The following is a 17,569-nucleotide window of genomic DNA, read 5'->3' as shown; positions in this document are numbered from 1 at the left end:
TACACGGTTGGCTAACACGGCAGGTGCACTCACAATACTCTCCAATAAACGTGGTGTTTTTTAATATTTGTTACACTACGGCAAAAAAAAAACCCGCGTCTGTTGTGCAAGTGTGTCCGCAAACTACTCACGAGAAGACGTATGCCATCAGAGCACCACTGACAACAATGAAGTCCAAGATGTTCCACAGGTCACGGAAGTAGGCTCCGGGGTGGAAGACCAGGCCCAAGTCGATCATCTGCCAAGCACGGCGTTGCATACGAGATACTGTACCAAATAAGACTGAAAAATTAGTATGTATTTATTTAATCTACCGCTCTAATAGTAATAATCATGAAGAATAATATGCAAAGAGAGATGGGACGTCTGGAACGGGCTGCCCAAACGTGTTTGTGGAACCTGATTCACTGGAAATTTTCCAGAAATTAATGTGTCGTAACCCTCCACCACCCGGCACAGCCAATTAGGAAGGGATTTGTCACTTAAACAAAACGCCAATTAGTTACTACTTCAGCCAACCGGTGTATTGGAGAGTAAATCCACAACATTTACAATTTGAGTAGTACGACGTTTCGCTGGTAATTACATCCAGCATCATCGGGCGATTTGTCTACGTGTTAAACAGGTGTATTATTACACATTTGGCACAATCGGGGACGTTTACGGTACCGGGTAGGGCATACTGATAGATGTCTTAGCACAGCTGTCTCAAAGGGAAGATGATCCTGGGAAAAAAAACGGGACCGGTGGCAACCACGGTCTTGCCACTTTGGGGTGTTTGGCTTAATGAGTGCGGAAGGAAACGCGAGAAAGTCCACACGCATATCAGCAGTTGAAACTCAGTGCTGTCGTCTCGTATAAGTTAAGTAAACATGTAAATGCGGAACCCTGCAGGTGCTTGCCCATGCCACACTGCAGGCAGAAGAGTTTCCCGCTCGAGGGAGCTCTGGATATTTTGGCCTACTCTTCGACGCTGGCAAGACGCATTGGAAGTGATGCGAGCACCCGCACTTAAACCCCACCGCACACGCGTCTTTACTAATCGGCCGTGGTGCATGCATTTATCATGCAGCGCGTACTGAGACAAAAGGGGATTTAAGAAACTTAACGATATAGGGCAGTGCCAAGAATTTGCACGAGCGTTTTCATTAGTTGCACCTGTTAACGTCTTCAAATGCAATACACTTATACCAATGCACTACGGAAATTTGCATGTTTTTTTCATTCATGTGCACTTCCACTTGCAAGCAAAAAATGAAGTCTGTTCTTGCCCACCCTTGCTGGAGCTCGCATGAGGTGTACGTGAAATTAAAAGTGGCGTATGATGATGAGGATTCATACTTTTATGAAGAGCTCAAAAGTGAACACTCCGGTGAAAACATAGTCAAAGTTTCTCAAGATCTGAAAGAGAGGCAAACAACACGAGGAGAGACACAGCAACGTTGAGTGCAACATCATATCTGCCCGAGTGAATCATTTATCAAACCGAGTAATACCCTCCTACTGAGATTCGCTATATGCATGCACTGCAATTTCTGACAATAAATAGAGCAGCAGTTATGATTTTTTATTTGGTGGTTAATTTAAAAGTTTGCCATCAGCACTACAACACTTGGCATGCAATAACCTAACTTTTTTCGAATTACGATCCAGGAGGTTTTTGTGGGCGTACTTTCAAGAAACGTGCAACTCCACAAAAAGCAAAATAGCCATTGCTGCTGAAACACATCGGTGCACAAAAGCATCAAAGGCCGATTGACAAGTAATACAATTGATGTTATTCGCATGGAGAAATGGACTTTACAGGTCCGTTCACTACTTTAATGAAAACAGACCACCTGTTTGTTCACTGCACATTCAATTCACACGGTACAACATCGCATATTCGACTCGCTGGGAACATAGGTATAGGCGGATATGCGAAAAGGTCGGATATGTGAGCATATATAGATAATCCCAGTCGCAACGTGTAGGAAAAGGTCACCGAGCAAAAAACAAAAAGAGCAAACTGCTTTGAACGCGGGGTAACGTGTCGCTGTGCTTTAGACGTAAGCGAATTTGTGAACATCTGTCGAGAAAACGGCAGCTACAACCATGCACAGACAACGCTGTGCCCTGTGCGGGCGATGAGGCGATCGCGGTGGATATGCGATGGTTGCACCGAATACAGGAATCAAAATGGACGTCCTCTCCGTTAATTTCGCTGTTCGTCACAATGGTCTTTCACAATTGGGGACAACCTGTTCCGCGGTCTTCCCTGCTAGGTGCAAAAGCACAACGGATGTCATCGAAGTGGCGGTCGAACGGCCCACAAAAGGCATCCCGGCTTGAAAACAACAGTTGAAAAGGTCCTTCTCAGGTGTGAAGCTTTCGTGACTGCAAGGATTCATATGCTTAGGTTTTTTCGGTAAAGTCACGTAGGTAAAACATCAAAATGAATACAAATAATTTTGATATTTTACCTACGTGACTTTACCGAAAAAAACCTAAGAATATGAGTCCTTCTCAGGGCCAAAGTGAAGTGAATTGCCATACGAAAGACGAATAATCTTTCACAAGAGCTCAGAGTTGGTTATATTTTGTAAACACATGCCTATGCTGTGCGTCCCGGATAGCCCTACACAAGTTTGAAGCATTGTTAGCGGGGGGGGGGGGGGGGGGGGAATGGATTTTATGTTATTTTTTTAGGTTTTTTTTTGCTCTACCAAGTGAGAACTCAAGAGGCCAGGATAGAGTAGTCTCATTTGCAGGACTGACCTGGGTCACCAAAAGGACGAAAGCAAAAGTAAAATACAGCAATGAGGAAAAACAGAAATTAGCGCAAAGCTACTGCATCACACGAAAACATCGCACGAAACATAAATCAATGTTAAGTAACAAATGGCACTCCCATGGAGCTTTCATCTTTAAGAAGGACACACAGCTGAGGCAAATATCTATAAGATATAAGCTACTTGATTTTTGTTCTGGTTGCCATGTTTCTATAACGGCCGCTCCACCCCCCCCCCCCGCCGCTTTGTGGCTGAGATATTGCAACTTCTGACTCACTTGCTTCCTTGCATTGAGTAGTCGCGAGTCATGGATACACATCGAGGAACCAAGAGACGAAGCAACGTCCAGGACGAGCAACGGCTGGCTACGTACGTCGCGAAGCTAAAAGTTCAACGTACGTACGTACGTAGACATAACGCGACCTCCGGCCCCCACCTTGTTCCAGGGCGAGTCCGCCTCCACGGGGTCTTCAGCAGCGAGCGCGATGCTGCTCATGGCTATGACGAGCAGGATGCACATCTCGAAATAGCGGAGGGTGACGATGTAATGGCACAGCCTTCGGAGCCTGCAAAATAGCACAGATTTGTTAAAGCACGACGGTAGTAGCTCGATGTGTACGTAAGCGCGTTGGACTTCTTTTGCACCGTACATAGCTGCATGTGCTAATCGTAGGTGTACGGGGGGGGGGGGGGTCAACAAACTATGGGTCTCTGTGTGAGTCTATGGGTCTCTGTGTGAGTCTATGGGTCTTTGTGTGAGTCTATGGGTCTCTGTGTAAGTTTATGGGTCTCTGTGTGAGTCTATGGGTCTCTGTGTGAGTGTATGGCTCTCTGTGTGAGTCTATGGCTCTCTGTGTGTGTCTATGGGTCTCTGTGTGAGTCTATGGGTCTCTGTGTGAGTCTATGGGTCTCTGTGTAAGTCTATGGGTCTCTGTGTGAGTCTATGGGACTCTGTGTGAGTCTATGGGTCTCTGTGTGAGTCTATGGGTCTCTGTGTGAGTCTATGGGTCTCTGTGTGAGTCTATGGTTCTCTGTGTGAGTCTATGGGTCTCTGTGTGAGTCTATGGGACTCTGTGTGAGTCTATGGGTTTCTGTGTGAGTCTATGGGTCTCTGTGTGAGTCTATGGCTCTCTGTGTGTGTCTATGGGTCTCTGTGTGAGTCTATGGGTCTCTGTGTGAGTCTATGGGTCTCTGTGTAAGTCTATGGGTCTCTGTGTGAGTCTATGGGACTCTGTGTGAGTCTATGGGTCTCTGTGTGAGTCTATGGGTCTCTGTGTGAGTATATGGGTCTCTGTGTGAGTCTATGGGTTTATGTGTGAGTCTATGGCTCTGTGTGGTGAGCCTATGGCTCTCTGTGTGGTGAGCCTATGGGTCTCTGTGAGTCTATGGGTCTCTGTGTGAGTCTATGGGTCTCTGTGTGAGTCTATGGGTCTCTGTGTGAGTATATGGGTCTCTGTGTGAGTCTATGGGTCTCTGTGTGAGTCTATGGGTCTCTGTGTGAGTCTATGGGTCTCTGTGTGAGTCTATGGGTCTCTGTGTGAGTCTATGGGTCTCTGTGTGAGTCTATGGGTCTCTGTGTGAGTATATGGGTCTCTGTGTGAGTCTATGGGTCTCTGTGTGAGTCTATGGGTCTCTGTGTGAGTCTATGGGTCTCTGTGTGAGTCTATGGGTCTCTGTGTGAGTCTATGGGTCTCTGTGTGAGTCTATGGGTCTCTGTGTGTGTCTATGGGTCTCTGTGTCAGTCTATGGGTCTCTGTTTGAGTCGATGGGTCTCTGTGTGAGTCTATGGGTCTCTGTGTGAGTCTATGGGTTTCTGTGTGAGCCTATGGGTCTCTGTAAGAGTCTATGGGTCTTTGTGTGAGTCTATGGGTCTCTGTTTGAGTCGATGGGTCTCTGTGATGAGTCTATGGGTCTCTGTGTGAGTCTATGGGTCTCTGTGTGGTGAGCCTATGGGTCTCTGTACGAGTCTATGTATGTGTGCACGTTGAACTTCTTTCGCACCATACGTAGCCAACCGTGGGGGAAGGGATACAAAGATATATGAAGCAGACACGTTGCTGGAGCTTCGTGCATATATTTAAACTTCGTATATTTAATAACTTATAATATTAGCACTTTGGGGATGCGTTCTTAGCCTTCGTAACTTAAAACTTCGTACTGTAAGCACTTCATAACTTGCCAATCATGTTGTAAACAAAGACAATTTGTATTGAACATAGTATCAGATTTTATATTGTACGGTGTCAAATCAGCTTCAGTTTACAGCTCTAAGTCAGTGCTGTAAGTTCCAAGTTCCTATGGCAGGGGCGAGTCTCACCATAGAACAACCACTGTTGACTAGACATCCGTGAAAAGGAGCTGCACTCTTCCAGTGTAAATCAAACATCTGATTCTGACTTCCCCACAGAGTGTTACTCACTTTATCGACCCCCAAAGGGACGATGGGCCGAGTCAACCCCCCTCCCATACCCTTACAATTGTGAGCCGTTCGCTCTCCTGCTTAGCCACCCTGCGACAAAGTCGAGCTGCTGTGGGGCAGACAGCCACTGTGGAATTGTGGGAAACATTTCCAAGGCAACCGGTGGCGTTCCTTTGACTCGCAACATCGTGTTCAAACCAAAAACGGTTTCATTTGGGTTTAAAAGTTGAACGCACGAGATGGCCTTAATTGAATCATGAGGTCATGACACACCCCATTAAATAGTGTGTAAGAATGTATTGCTTCAGCTATCCGTTCATTAAACATCTATATCATCTATAGATTCGCACTATGAAAGATTACACGCGTACCTTCAAAAACTACTAATATAAACGTCAAATTATCCATATTTTGGGCAAGTTACTGAACCCTGCACTCCTAAATACATTAAAGATCTTGAAATGCAGGACTTTCAAATGCACGTCAATTGGTGAGATTATTTTCCCAGGAGAAACTTGCCGAGTCTCAACACTATTATAAAGGAGGGGTCCTACACATGGGTGTTTGGGTTTTTTGGCCCAAACCTCACAGCCGAAACCTACAGCACCTGGTATTGCAAAGGAAGTCTCCCACCCAAGAACTAACCAGGCTCAACCCCTGCTTAGTAAATCTATACAAGCAAAAGGTGGTCTGAACATTGTGCAAAAAGATACACACAATACGAATTGATATATTGCCTTACATCCTCTACTCTGATTGCCTATAATGAAAATGCCCCAGAATGCACCTGATCCCATCATATCCCAAGAGCTAAGCAGGATGTGGAGGCTGGATAGTGCTTAAGTGGTAGGCCACCGTGCAAGAAACGGCTTGTCACAAGGAACACGGGGACTACGTTGCGGACAGCGGAGGTCAGTGTGGCAAAAATCAATCGTTGTACTGTGCTTCTACGCTTCCACATCGATGATACCCCTCCACCACCACCCGCACACTGGTCAGCGTGGTGACACGTGGTCAAGTGGCTGCGGAGACGTTCACGCAGCGGCGGTTCAGAATCAGAATATTTACTTCGGACTGGAGCAGGAATCCGATGAGCTAGGAAGCTCTTTTTTTCACAGATGAGGAGAGGAACTGTACAGACGTGTGCCGTGGTAAAATATTGAAAGCCATATTCTTAGGTTTTTTCGGTAAAGTCACGTAGGTAAAACATCAAAATTAATTAAAATAAAATAAAAACAAAAATCACGACGTTTCGGAGGCAACACAAGTCTCCGTCATCAGGTGGGACCGTCACAGCCGAATTAGCTGCATCAAGTGAGGCATCAAGTGAGGCTCACTTGATGCAGTTAATTCGGCTGTGACGGTCCCACCTGATGACGGAGACTTGTGTTGCCTCCGAAACGTCGTGATTTTTGTTTTTATTTTATTTTATTTTCATGAATTTTGATGTTTTACCTACGTGACTTTACCGAAAAAAACCTAAGAATATGATTCCTTGCAGTCACGAAAGCTTCAAATCTAGTATTGAAAGCCACTTTTTTCAACGGTAGGTTTCCCTGCGGGGGGGAAAAACCGCTGCTGAGCTAAATTAATGTTCCTGTTTGGTTGCTGCTGCAGCCAAGCTGGCTACGATTGGAGTGCGAATGACGAGATGAGATTTGCAGGTTAAATAAATGCAAATCACCAGCAAACACACATTGCCACACACAGTATATATATAAATCTCCTGTCTATTTTAGAATGAAGCTCAGCTATTCGAAAACAACCCCATCAGCAGAATATCCAGATAAGAAAGCGGAATGAACATTTCCTGCCGCACCCAACGTCCACCATTCAATTATAGTTGAGGCTCTTAAAAGTAATTTGCTGCCCTCTGTCAATCCAGTGCTGTTTGAAAGCCGTACCCAATGCCACGTTGGTCATGGCGTTTGTTTGACCATACTTCACCATGCTGGTAAGTGTCACGTGTCACTTAGTGAAGGTGTGGAGAGGTAGGAGGGGAAGACTCAGGATCAATTCAGAAATCAATCACCGCCAATTTGAGCCGTGGATGACAATTGGACTCCCAGTCGCTGAGTTCTTAGTGCAAGGAGCTATAATGTTGACCTCAGGGAGGCCCAGAACTGATTAAGATAATCGCCACTGAAATTTACCATGGCTGGGAATTGAACGCAGGGCATCGGGTTTTGTAAGGAAGTGTGCTAACCACTACGCAATTGCTTCCCACATGCAAGTGATCAGAGTAAACATACGCACACACGCGGTAACCTCTGAGTCGGAGTAAATTAGTCAGCTACCATGCCCTCCTATGACATCCCATGCAGGATAAAAAAAGCATGTGTATGTTAAAAACATTAATTCAATAGATCAATTTTAATATGACATTTTCTGGAGCTCTCCATCCACATAAATGCCAAAGCCACATAATGCCTCATGTGTAGAACATTCTTTTTTTCCACAGCCAATATTCACATTAACATTTAACATGAAACATCGGGGTCGCGCGAACGACTACTCACGACTCCACGTCCGCGCAATAAACGTGTCCAATGAGACTCTACTTTTCCAATCGTAAATGTTTTATACGTGCAGTATTTGAACCCCAGGCTCTCGCGTAAACATTATATTACAATGTAAACAAAAACTTTGTTCTTTTTCACCAATGGGTTTGAAGGATGGTGGCAAGTGTTGTCTTGTTAAACTATGCCTTTTATGTACTGTTTACAAAGTGTGTGAACACACTTTGTAAACAGTACATAAAATAGTACGCGTTTTCAATGCGCTGTTCATATTGTAACAAGCGCTTATACCAATGTCACTCTACAGAGTAGTGGGTCGCCGCTCCTCTTATCCGTATTGATACGAGCGGTATGTGAGGACTATGGCTTAACCGCAAAAAAACTTATCTGCACAGAGGTAATAGGATTGTCATCGATTGATCCTGGCTGCAGACATTGGTAGGTCACAAATAATAATGACGATAAGAGGGCAGTTTCACTGTATTATGCATACCGTTATGCCAAAGAAAGGACTTAAGTCGTGTAGGCAGTTTGAGCAGCTTTGGATAAGACTTATGATCCTGCCCATACCCGAGCATGGAGTAAATTCTCTTGTTCAGCTCTGCGCATTCGTCCTCGCCGCTGTGCTTGGACATAACATGACAACAGAACAATCCGCGCTAGGCGGGTCGCGGCGTTTATGTGCGCGGTGGGACGGAGTCGCCAAAAATAAATGATTTAATAACGATTTTGACTTCCGTTTATTCTGGACCCCGGGGTCCCGCCATGAGGTGCATTCGAACGCGGCCAGGTGATAAAGGCATTTTCAAAAGGGCCTGTACTTACGGATTAGTGGAGCTGAATATAAACATGGAGCTGTACGGCAGGATGGGCTTATGACGTTTGTCATCATCGTCATCATTATCTCCCTTCTCGTCTTTCTCCTCCTCGGCCACATCATCCGGCTTCTTCAGTTTGACCAGGGCGCCGATGTCTGATCGTAGGAGCGCACAAATGACACTCGTGAAATCCAACACCCTCCGAAGACAATGGGCAGGAAGGGTTAATACATTAAGAGGCAGCTGTCGTCCAGTGTGCATGAATAGACGAACACACTAGAGCGTATTTAACCCGCCTGACAAATGCATTTGTGTACAAAAGAGCTGGTTACATTTTTTTTAAAGATCAATATTGGTGGCGTGCACTATGCCGTATAGAATTTCTGCGTGTTTGTTGGTAAACAACACCATCTGCGTTCTTGCGTTTAACAATTGCAGGTGACGGAACAGATATATACATGTAAATAAAAGATGCGAGAAAATACATTGTCCTAATTTAAAAATATGTACAATGAGCGTGATGCTGTTTTTATTTAAGTTTCCATTGGAAGTCGTACATTATTCTTGGAATGGTCATTACGGGAGTATATAAAGAAAATAATTATTTTTCAGACTAAGAGGAAAATTGAAACGATCAAAAGGCTTCACATCACACACATTACTCCATCCGCAATGCGGAATAGTTATGATTATTGCTCGCTACTCAATAACACTCAGTCTTAATGTGCTTTACCCGATCTAACCCCATTGGCCTTTTCACACATCAACCGCACGCATTCACCACAGTAGAACATTGCTTTAGTGTGGCCACCAAGGGCCCAATTCTGTCGCAGAAGGCCTATCTTGAGATTTTTATCATTGACGAAAAAAATCGAAAATTAACAGCACCCTTTTGCCAATCCACTGCCGGATGAAAGCCTCTCACCATGTCGTCTCAGTCACAGGGGTCATATTTGCCCATGCTTCACCATGCTGGTCTTGGTGAAGATGGGAGGGCGGGTGGGGGGAGGGGCATGACTTGGTTAAGATATCACTCTCCACTGATGTCAGCTTTGGCCGGCAATCAAAGTTGAGGTCGCCAGGTTCATGTTCATAGCACTGCTTTTTCCACACTTTTCTTTCTTTCTATAAACCATCATTCGCCATTAAAATGCATAGCAAGCGTCTGTCGATTTACACAATGGGCACGTTAGAGACCACAGTTATGTGTGAACGCTGCCATTCTTAAAAGGTCAAATGCGATCGGAACAATTTTGTCATCTTCACGTTCTTATTTGATTGCCCGTATTGTCTGCGTCGTTGCGGTTGCCACTGTGGGAATCGGCAGCGGAGTGGGCCGAGCAACTGCGCTCCGAACCCGGCGAGGCGGAGTCAAAACCAGCGTGGGGCTGAAGTCGGTGACAACTATCTCAACCGGTCCCTGGGCCTGCCTCTCCCTAGCTCGCCCCAGCCTCACGTGGGCACTCGGCGCGGCGGTGCAGCCACCAGCACTGGGGGCAGAAACCAAGGTGGCCAGGGGTTGGGGTGCTCGCCACACCACGGTCTTAATAAACAGGGAAGTCCAGAAAGGGGAGGGGTTGTGGAGTGGGGGGGCATTTGACATTTGCTCCGGGCCTCACGCAAAGAGTTTCCCACAACACGCCCCGTTTTATTGTTGTTAATGAAAAAGGCCTTCCCCCTCTCCCCCCATCCTCTTCCCCAACCTGCCTCCACCTGACATTCTGCAATGGCCTGTCGCCCGAGGCCTCCATGAATCTATAGATGGGCCCGCTTAATAAATAGGCTGGCTCGCTCACAGTACTTGTCCCAAAGGTGCATCTCGACTACAGCGGAGCTCTTTATCTTTGTTGCTGCTGCTGCTACTGCACCTGGCGCATGAGCAGACTCCCCGGAGGGCCCCGTAATCATGACAGGAATCCTCACGGATGGGTCCATCTTGTTGATCTTCTGATTGGGCAGCTTACTGCTGACGACCGTCTTGTCGGAGCTTTTCAGGTCTTCCATGTGGCCGGCTTTACTGCTTAGGAAAAAAACAAAAGCAGTGAAGAAATTAAAACGTACTGCTTAAGAGAAGGAAAACCGATAAAATAATTAAAACGTATAGACAGTCGTTTTGTTAAGAGAGAGAGAGAGGGATGTCATTCTAAAGATGTTATAGAAAGGCTAGAAAACCAACAATGTGTCACATATATAAACAAGTAATAATTATAATAATTTTGATTCATTTAGCATCTTAATATGAGGAACATATATTTAAGCTGTAAAGGAACAAATAGTTATACCAAGTAACATCATAGAAGTCGATGCTTATAATGATATAAAATACGAAAAGCTACATTTTTCATCTTGCCCTGCCTTCAACTTTAGGCTAACATTTGAACCGGTTGTTCATTGAACCTTGGAAAGTTTGTGTTGGGTAAACGTAAAGGGTGCTCCTTCCAAATATGACATACGGCTTGGAATAACTCACCTTTATCAGGTTATTTTTGTAAGCGCGCATTGCAAACCACGTTTACCAGCTACGAACACTCAACCAGCTGACTGCAAAGGTCAGAGCCATGGTGTTAAACTTCGTAAGAAAACACAGCATAAGATGCCCTTTCGGATTCACCTTTTTAAACAAATCCACGTCACCTGTGCCGTTGACCTTACACATCAGGCTTACTGTTCTCCCGGTGATAGTTTTTTTTCAGAACTGTGCAAAATAACAAACAAACAAAAAATCCCAGGGGAAGGAGGTCTCACGACAGGACAATCACCCACGAACATTCACATCGTTTGAACCCCAAGCCAAAGCGAAGTGCTATCTGATGAGATACCGGGGTGGTTGCATATTTTAGAAGGCTACAAATGGTTGTTTTGTGGGACAAAAGAAAAGCGAAAATATTGTTTTTTGCAAAACCTTCGCATCTGTTCAATTCGTCTCTTGGGCTCTGCCACACTGGGAAACGTGGTGGGGGGGGGGGGGGTATTTACATGTTGATTCATGCAGCCGCTAAATTACCGATTGTGATGATAATGCTGCAGCGAGAAACGTGTGAAATCATAACACTAATCATTCTCCAAATTACCATATGAAAATTGTAATATATGTTTAATCCGGCATGTAACAATTCAATGATTCTTACCCCCCCCCCCCCTTCCCAACCCTCCACCTCCCCCCCCCCCTTCAGTTTTGGTTGCTTCTCTAGTCTGTGCATTCGTTGCATAAATTGCAAACACGGTGGAACTCCTCCGCTCATCCCATTACGTGCGCCCTCTATTCGTGCACATGGCCTCCCATTGCCCACGCGTCAAATCTTCGCATTACCCGCACTTCTACACGGATAGGAGGAATAACCCGGAAGTCATTGAAAAAGTAGGCCTATTGTGAGGACTTAACCACAGTTGTTTTGCGCCCCCATTTAATTGCAGATGCCAGATGTTGCGCAATTTCATCGAATGTACCGTGAGTGTACAAGAATGAGCTTTATTGATCAATGGATTGCTGCGGAGTTACAGACCCAACGCTCGCGTACACAGCGAGGCTCGTCACCTATGGCAGTGGGGCTGAGAACGGGCCACGGGAAAACTTCGTTTTTATTTGTGTTGTGTAACCTCACCTGCGCTGACGGGCCTCCTTGGATGCGGGGTCGTCACGGCAACGACCTTTGCCCTCTTCCTGCTCGTCCGTCTCGTAGGTGGAGTGCGCGCGGTGGCGCTGCCTCCTGCCCCGAGCGAGGTCCTCGTCCTCCCCTTCCATCCCCTGCACGGCCAGGGCAGGTATCTTTGTGGAACACAAGGCAGTGTGAGCGACGGTGCAAAAAAGACAAAGATCCCCCTCCCTATAGCCTTAAGACTACTATTTAAACCATTTTTTTTTATCTTACCAGGTAAGGCCCACTGAGCTATATCACTCTTTTTTTATTTCTTTAGAACTTATTTTTGCATTTAGTTTGTTGTCCTTCCCCCCGCACCTCTAATTAGGACGGTTGGCTACGTACAGTGCGAAAGAAGTAAAAAAGACATAAATACAGTATTGATGTGACCACAAATGATAGCCCAACGAAGTGGCTTATCTTGGGGAAATGTATAGCAGCCACATACTCTAAAACGCATGTTGATTTTAAATGCGGAAGGAAAAATCGGAGGACCCGGAGAAAAATGCACACAACCACGAGGAGAACGTGGAAACTCCAAATATACAGGTGTCAGGGTCGGAATTAAACCCACAACCTCCTGCATACCAAGTTGCAGCGGCAAAAGCTTTTGGGGCAAGTGCTTTTCGCGAGCACCTATGAAGGCCCACATGTCACACGAGGGGTTGGGTGGCCGGCACCACACCCGGCTGCCTTTGTCTCCCGAGCGGCGATGTTTATGCACCGCACCAGGTACTAATTTGAGGCTGAGTCAGTTCAAATATATGCCACTTATTGGTCATGCGTGGGACCTGAACTCAAGTCACCGGGTTCATAGCGTAGCGCACTAACCACTTTGGATAACCACACACACACACACAGCGCCGACCACACTCGCCATAGCCCAGGACCAGATAGACCCAAAATGCACCCAATCGCATCGCAACTTGGAAGCTAAGTAGGGATTAGCCTGGATACATGCTGGGCGACCACAGTGCTGAACAGGTACAAAATGTGGCATGGATATGTGGCATGGCAGCGCAGGTCAGTGCAGCGGAGTCTATTGTTCTATTCTACTCTCGTGCTCCAAAATCTATGCTCTCCGCCTTTACCGAATCACAGTGTCCAGCGCGAGCATGGTATACTCAAACAAACTGCCACAACCAACGTGGGTTGGGAAGGCCTTCATCCAGCAGTAAATGTTGCAAGTAATTTGTCGTGAATACACCGCAGAAAACACACACACACGCATATCTGCATTTATTTATAACACAAACGCTCTTTGATCATCTTGGGGTAACAACAACATTGCCACATTTGATGGAGGGGGGGGGGGGAAAGGAAAAAGAGAAAAAAAATGTAAAAACTTTCAAACAAAAGTCGTCCAAACTCGTACCGGGCGCAGATCGTTTGGCCTCCGCGGTGCCCGCTGCTCGCGATCCTCCTCCAGCGCCTGCTCCTTGGGCTGCCTGCGCTGCTTGCCACCGCCACTATCGGCCGCCCCTCGATCGCCGAAGGCTGCGACGGCGACGGCCACGGCGCCGCCGTCGACGCCTCGTCCGGCCTCGGGCAGGAAGGGAATCCCGGCGACGCCGGCGGCGCGGGCGACGTCGCTGACGCGGCGCCCGTCGCAGGGTGGGGGCGACACGGTGAGCGGCCGGTCAAGGTGGCTCTTCATGTCGGGGCGGATGTGCAGCGACGAGGCGAAGCGGCGGCGCTCCTCGGGGTCGAGCTCGCTGTACAGCGCCTCCGAGCTGGCGCGCAGGTTGATCCGCCGCAGCTCGTTGGTGCGCTGCTCCCACACGGAGCGAGGCTTGCCGCCCTTGCCTTGCGCGTCCTTGCATCTGGCGTGCGTGCGTGCGCGTTGCGAGAGCGCGTTGCGGACGACAAAGAACGTACGGCGGTTAGAGACGTCGCCCGAACTGCGAGGGAAAGATGCCGCCGCTGCTGGGAGGGATCATGGCCCCGATGGTCAAGAACACCGACGATGGAGGGGCGGCCATGGAATGGAACGTGTTTGGGAGTACGCCCACCAATGGAGACGGAGCGATGGAATCAGCTCGTGCGCAGGTGGATTATTGCATCGCAGGCACACGGGAAATGGTTGCTTGGGGAGGCCTTCATCCAGCAGTGGTTTGATCATGGCTGATGGCAGAGGTGGGACAAAGTCATTGTTATGCAAGTCCAAGTCGAGTCGCAAGTCATCAAATTCATGACTCGAGTCTGACTCGAGTCCAAGTCACATGACTCGAGTCCACATCTCATAGGTGGGACAAAGTCATTGTTATGCAAGTCCAAGTCGAGTCGCAAGTCATCAAATTCATGACTCGAGTCTGACTCGAGTCCAAGTCACATGACTCGAGTCCACATCTCATAGGTGGGACAAAGTCATTGTTATGCAAGTCCAAGTCGAGTCGCAAGTCATCAAATTCATGACTCGAGTCTGACTCGAGTCCAAGTCACATGACTCGAGTCCACATCTCATAGGTGGGACAAAGTCATTGTTATGCAAGTCCAAGTCGAGTCGCAAGTCATCAAATTCATGACTCGAGCCTGACTCGAGTCCAAGTCACATGACTCGAGTCCACACCTCTGGCTGATGGTGATTAATGTTAACAAGTAAAATGATGTTGAATTGGGGATGTGTAAATAACTGGTGTTAAAGCCATTCGAAAGCGGGTGAAGCCCACTACGAGCGCATAAATAAAATGCATCCATACAACAGTGCACACAAATAAATAAAATTCTCGAACATAATAGAATCCGGTAATGACAAAACAAACTGTAAAAACTCCACCGATGTTTCTACTGTTAAGAAAAATAGCACGTGTGATTTAGCCGCGCGCACCGCAGAAGGTTGACTGGCTCGCTCACTTGCTTTGCGTGTCTTGAAGCGTGAAAATAATAATATACAACGTGGCAAATAAACACCGACTCCCAATTACGACGGGGCTACATCGGAGAGACATCATTGCACAAACGTCAGCCGATGAGGCAAGAGCAGAAGAAGTGCCAGAAAACAAATTAATGAGTATGTGCCCAAATGCACTGCAGAGATGGCGGGTGTTGTTGATTTAAAAATGGAAAAAAAATTCACGTTTAATTATTTAACATTTACCGAGCAGATTCGAGCAACATTAGTCGTGCGGACGTTCAACACGAGTTTTCGCCACATCAATAAAATGCGTAATGTACTGGAGCAGAATGGCAATGCTTCATTAGGCGCGCTACATTATTTCCCCATGATTAGCATCGTGAATGCATGTTTATCGCTACATTAATTTACACTATGCACATACATCCGATGTTATTACGGACCCCCTACTTCCAGTTGCCCATTCAATAAAGAGATCTATTTGATGGCCTAATAACACAAACTGGCTGCATGCTAAATGTTCATTGGAAAATGTAAAAGATTAGTTGCCAACATTATGCTCCATCTATCAGTGCTCAACAGCATAACTAATCACCTGCCCGTGGCAGCAGAATAGATTGGATGCATTTGTCCTCCAGGTGATTTAAGTTCGTTACGCAACACTGCGCTTCTACGTGTGAGACCCACAAATAGAAGCGTTGCGAGCGAATGCGTTGCGAGCGAATGCGTGGAGAAGAGTTCACGTTAAGATCGGCAACGGAAGCAGAGGACAAATATTGTCAGGCTTTTTGCCTTCAGTGCTATCGATGAATCTCAAACGCGTTTTTTTTCAATTCCACAATCGGCGTCATGTGATGAGACGGAGCGCCCTTCTTGGGACTCTCGCAAGACCAGTGCCTCGTCCTGTGTTAAAGCAAAGAGAGAGAAAAACGCAGAAGGAGATATCCAAACCAGGGCCACTGCGCTTTCCCAATTGTCCTACGAGACTGAAATGTCTGCCACATTACAGCCAAACTTAAAAGCTTAATTATCAGAGCTGGATTTCGTTTGAAAACTTTTTAAAAAAAATATATATTTTTTACTTAATGCGATGTTTCTTTTGTGCAGTCATTGGTGGCTGGACTGACACAACTCCATCAACCAAGAACCCACTTTAATCCTTCGGTAGCGGCGACCCGGAATCGAACCCAGGCTCAGCACTCGGCTCGTGGGCAAACCAGCCACCTCCCCAAAGCTCAAACCCCTGAAAAGATTAACTAATCACACCCTGCACTGTCAATTGGACACAATACACCAGCTGCATTGGGCAAGTTCAATTTGAGAGAGACAAATGTTTGCAGATGGCATGTACTGAAGCCCCACGTCATGTTTTAAGAGGTTTGAATTAGCTACTGATTCGTGTGGAGACAAGTCATTGCGGTTTTCTTTTCGTCGTTACACGTATTTTGTCTTTCGTCTCATTCCACGTCATCTAAATATTAATATGCACCTAGGCCAGGTGAAAGACTACAACTCTATCACCCGTAACACGCAAAAAATCCCATCGGGTAATAAATGCCAGTGCAGGAAGGCGGTTCAGGAACTTAAAATGAACCCGGGAACGAACCTTGGCTTCATTCGCTAAGCGTCATTCCCCTACGGAGCAAGCAAGCAAAAAAAAACCTCCTCGAATCAGCATCTCGCTAGAAGTCGGCCGCCCCTGAAAACAAGAACCGACGGGAGCGCCGACGCGACCGACGCGAACTCACAGGGCATTTAAATTGAGGGTCGACGTCCTGGGCAGAGCGGAGAGGGGGGATTGATGACGTCGAGCCACGCGCGTCGAAACGTGCGTCAGCGCATGGGTGAGAGAAGAACACAACAAACACATCGACGTTAAAAGGTCGCCCCGGTCAAAAGGTCGTCGACGGCGGCCAATTCGACCGGGGGCCCACAGGCGACGTTTCTAACGTCGGGAGGAGAGGAGAGGAAAAAAAATCCCTAAACCCGTCGATTTTTTTTTCTCTTTTTTTTGATCATTCTTTCCGAGCTGCACTGCCGCGCAACGAACGGTTCCTGTAAATCTGCAACCTGATTTGCATGGTCGCATTGTCTCTGGGGGAAATGCTACCGGGAAGCGGCGGCATCGTGCGCAGTATCAGGGGGGTCGTCTGTTAGGGCCAACAGCGCGAACAATAATTGTGGGGTAATTGAATCAAGATGGGCGGGAGAAGAAAGAGTCGGCAACGATTTTAAAATGCTCGGGTCTTTTTGTGGAGACGCTAAGGTTTGCAAGCGATGTGTATCTACTTATTTGTAAACTGTTTGGTTAAAATGATAATTGTTTTTTTAGCCTTCTATCTGGCAACAAAACTGACACCTTTTTTACAAGGAGTCATGTTTGCATAGACCACAATACCTGCAGTCATAATGCAAACAAAAAACACAACTCTGATAATGTATGCACTGTCCTTGAAGTTGATTGGTCCACACCCGAGACAGCTTTCCTTAGAGCCTAGTCTCACATTGTGTTGGACCAGATGAGGTTCCAATGGTGTTTGGTTAAACTCA

General features: G+C 46.7%; 1 protein-coding gene across 1 annotated transcript in view; it reads right to left on the bottom strand.

Annotated features, from left to right (window-relative positions):
• The window catches only part of LOC144733910 (voltage-dependent P/Q-type calcium channel subunit alpha-1A-like), a 184,776-nt gene that overhangs the window by 54,190 nt on the left and 113,017 nt on the right, over positions 1-17,569 (bottom strand). The window contains exons 20-27 of the mRNA XM_078615915.1: positions 16,768-16,794; positions 13,541-13,988; positions 12,130-12,293; positions 10,396-10,544; positions 8,535-8,682; positions 3,208-3,337; positions 1,342-1,401; positions 132-238 (exon numbers count right to left, since the gene is read on the bottom strand). Coding sequence (XP_078472041.1) covers positions 132-238; positions 1,342-1,401; positions 3,208-3,337; positions 8,535-8,682; positions 10,396-10,544; positions 12,130-12,293; positions 13,541-13,988; positions 16,768-16,794 — 1,233 coding nt within the window. The remainder of the gene's footprint in view (positions 1-131; positions 239-1,341; positions 1,402-3,207; positions 3,338-8,534; positions 8,683-10,395; positions 10,545-12,129; positions 12,294-13,540; positions 13,989-16,767; positions 16,795-17,569) is intronic.

The sequence above is a fragment of the Lampetra planeri genome, chromosome 49, assembly GCF_965212315.1.
Source record: "Lampetra planeri chromosome 49, kcLamPlan1.2.h2, whole genome shotgun sequence".
Taxonomy (NCBI): Eukaryota; Metazoa; Chordata; class Hyperoartia; order Petromyzontiformes; family Petromyzontidae; genus Lampetra; species Lampetra planeri.
The sequence above is the reverse complement of the archived record's forward strand: the minus strand, read 5'-3'. Positions and strand labels throughout refer to the sequence as shown.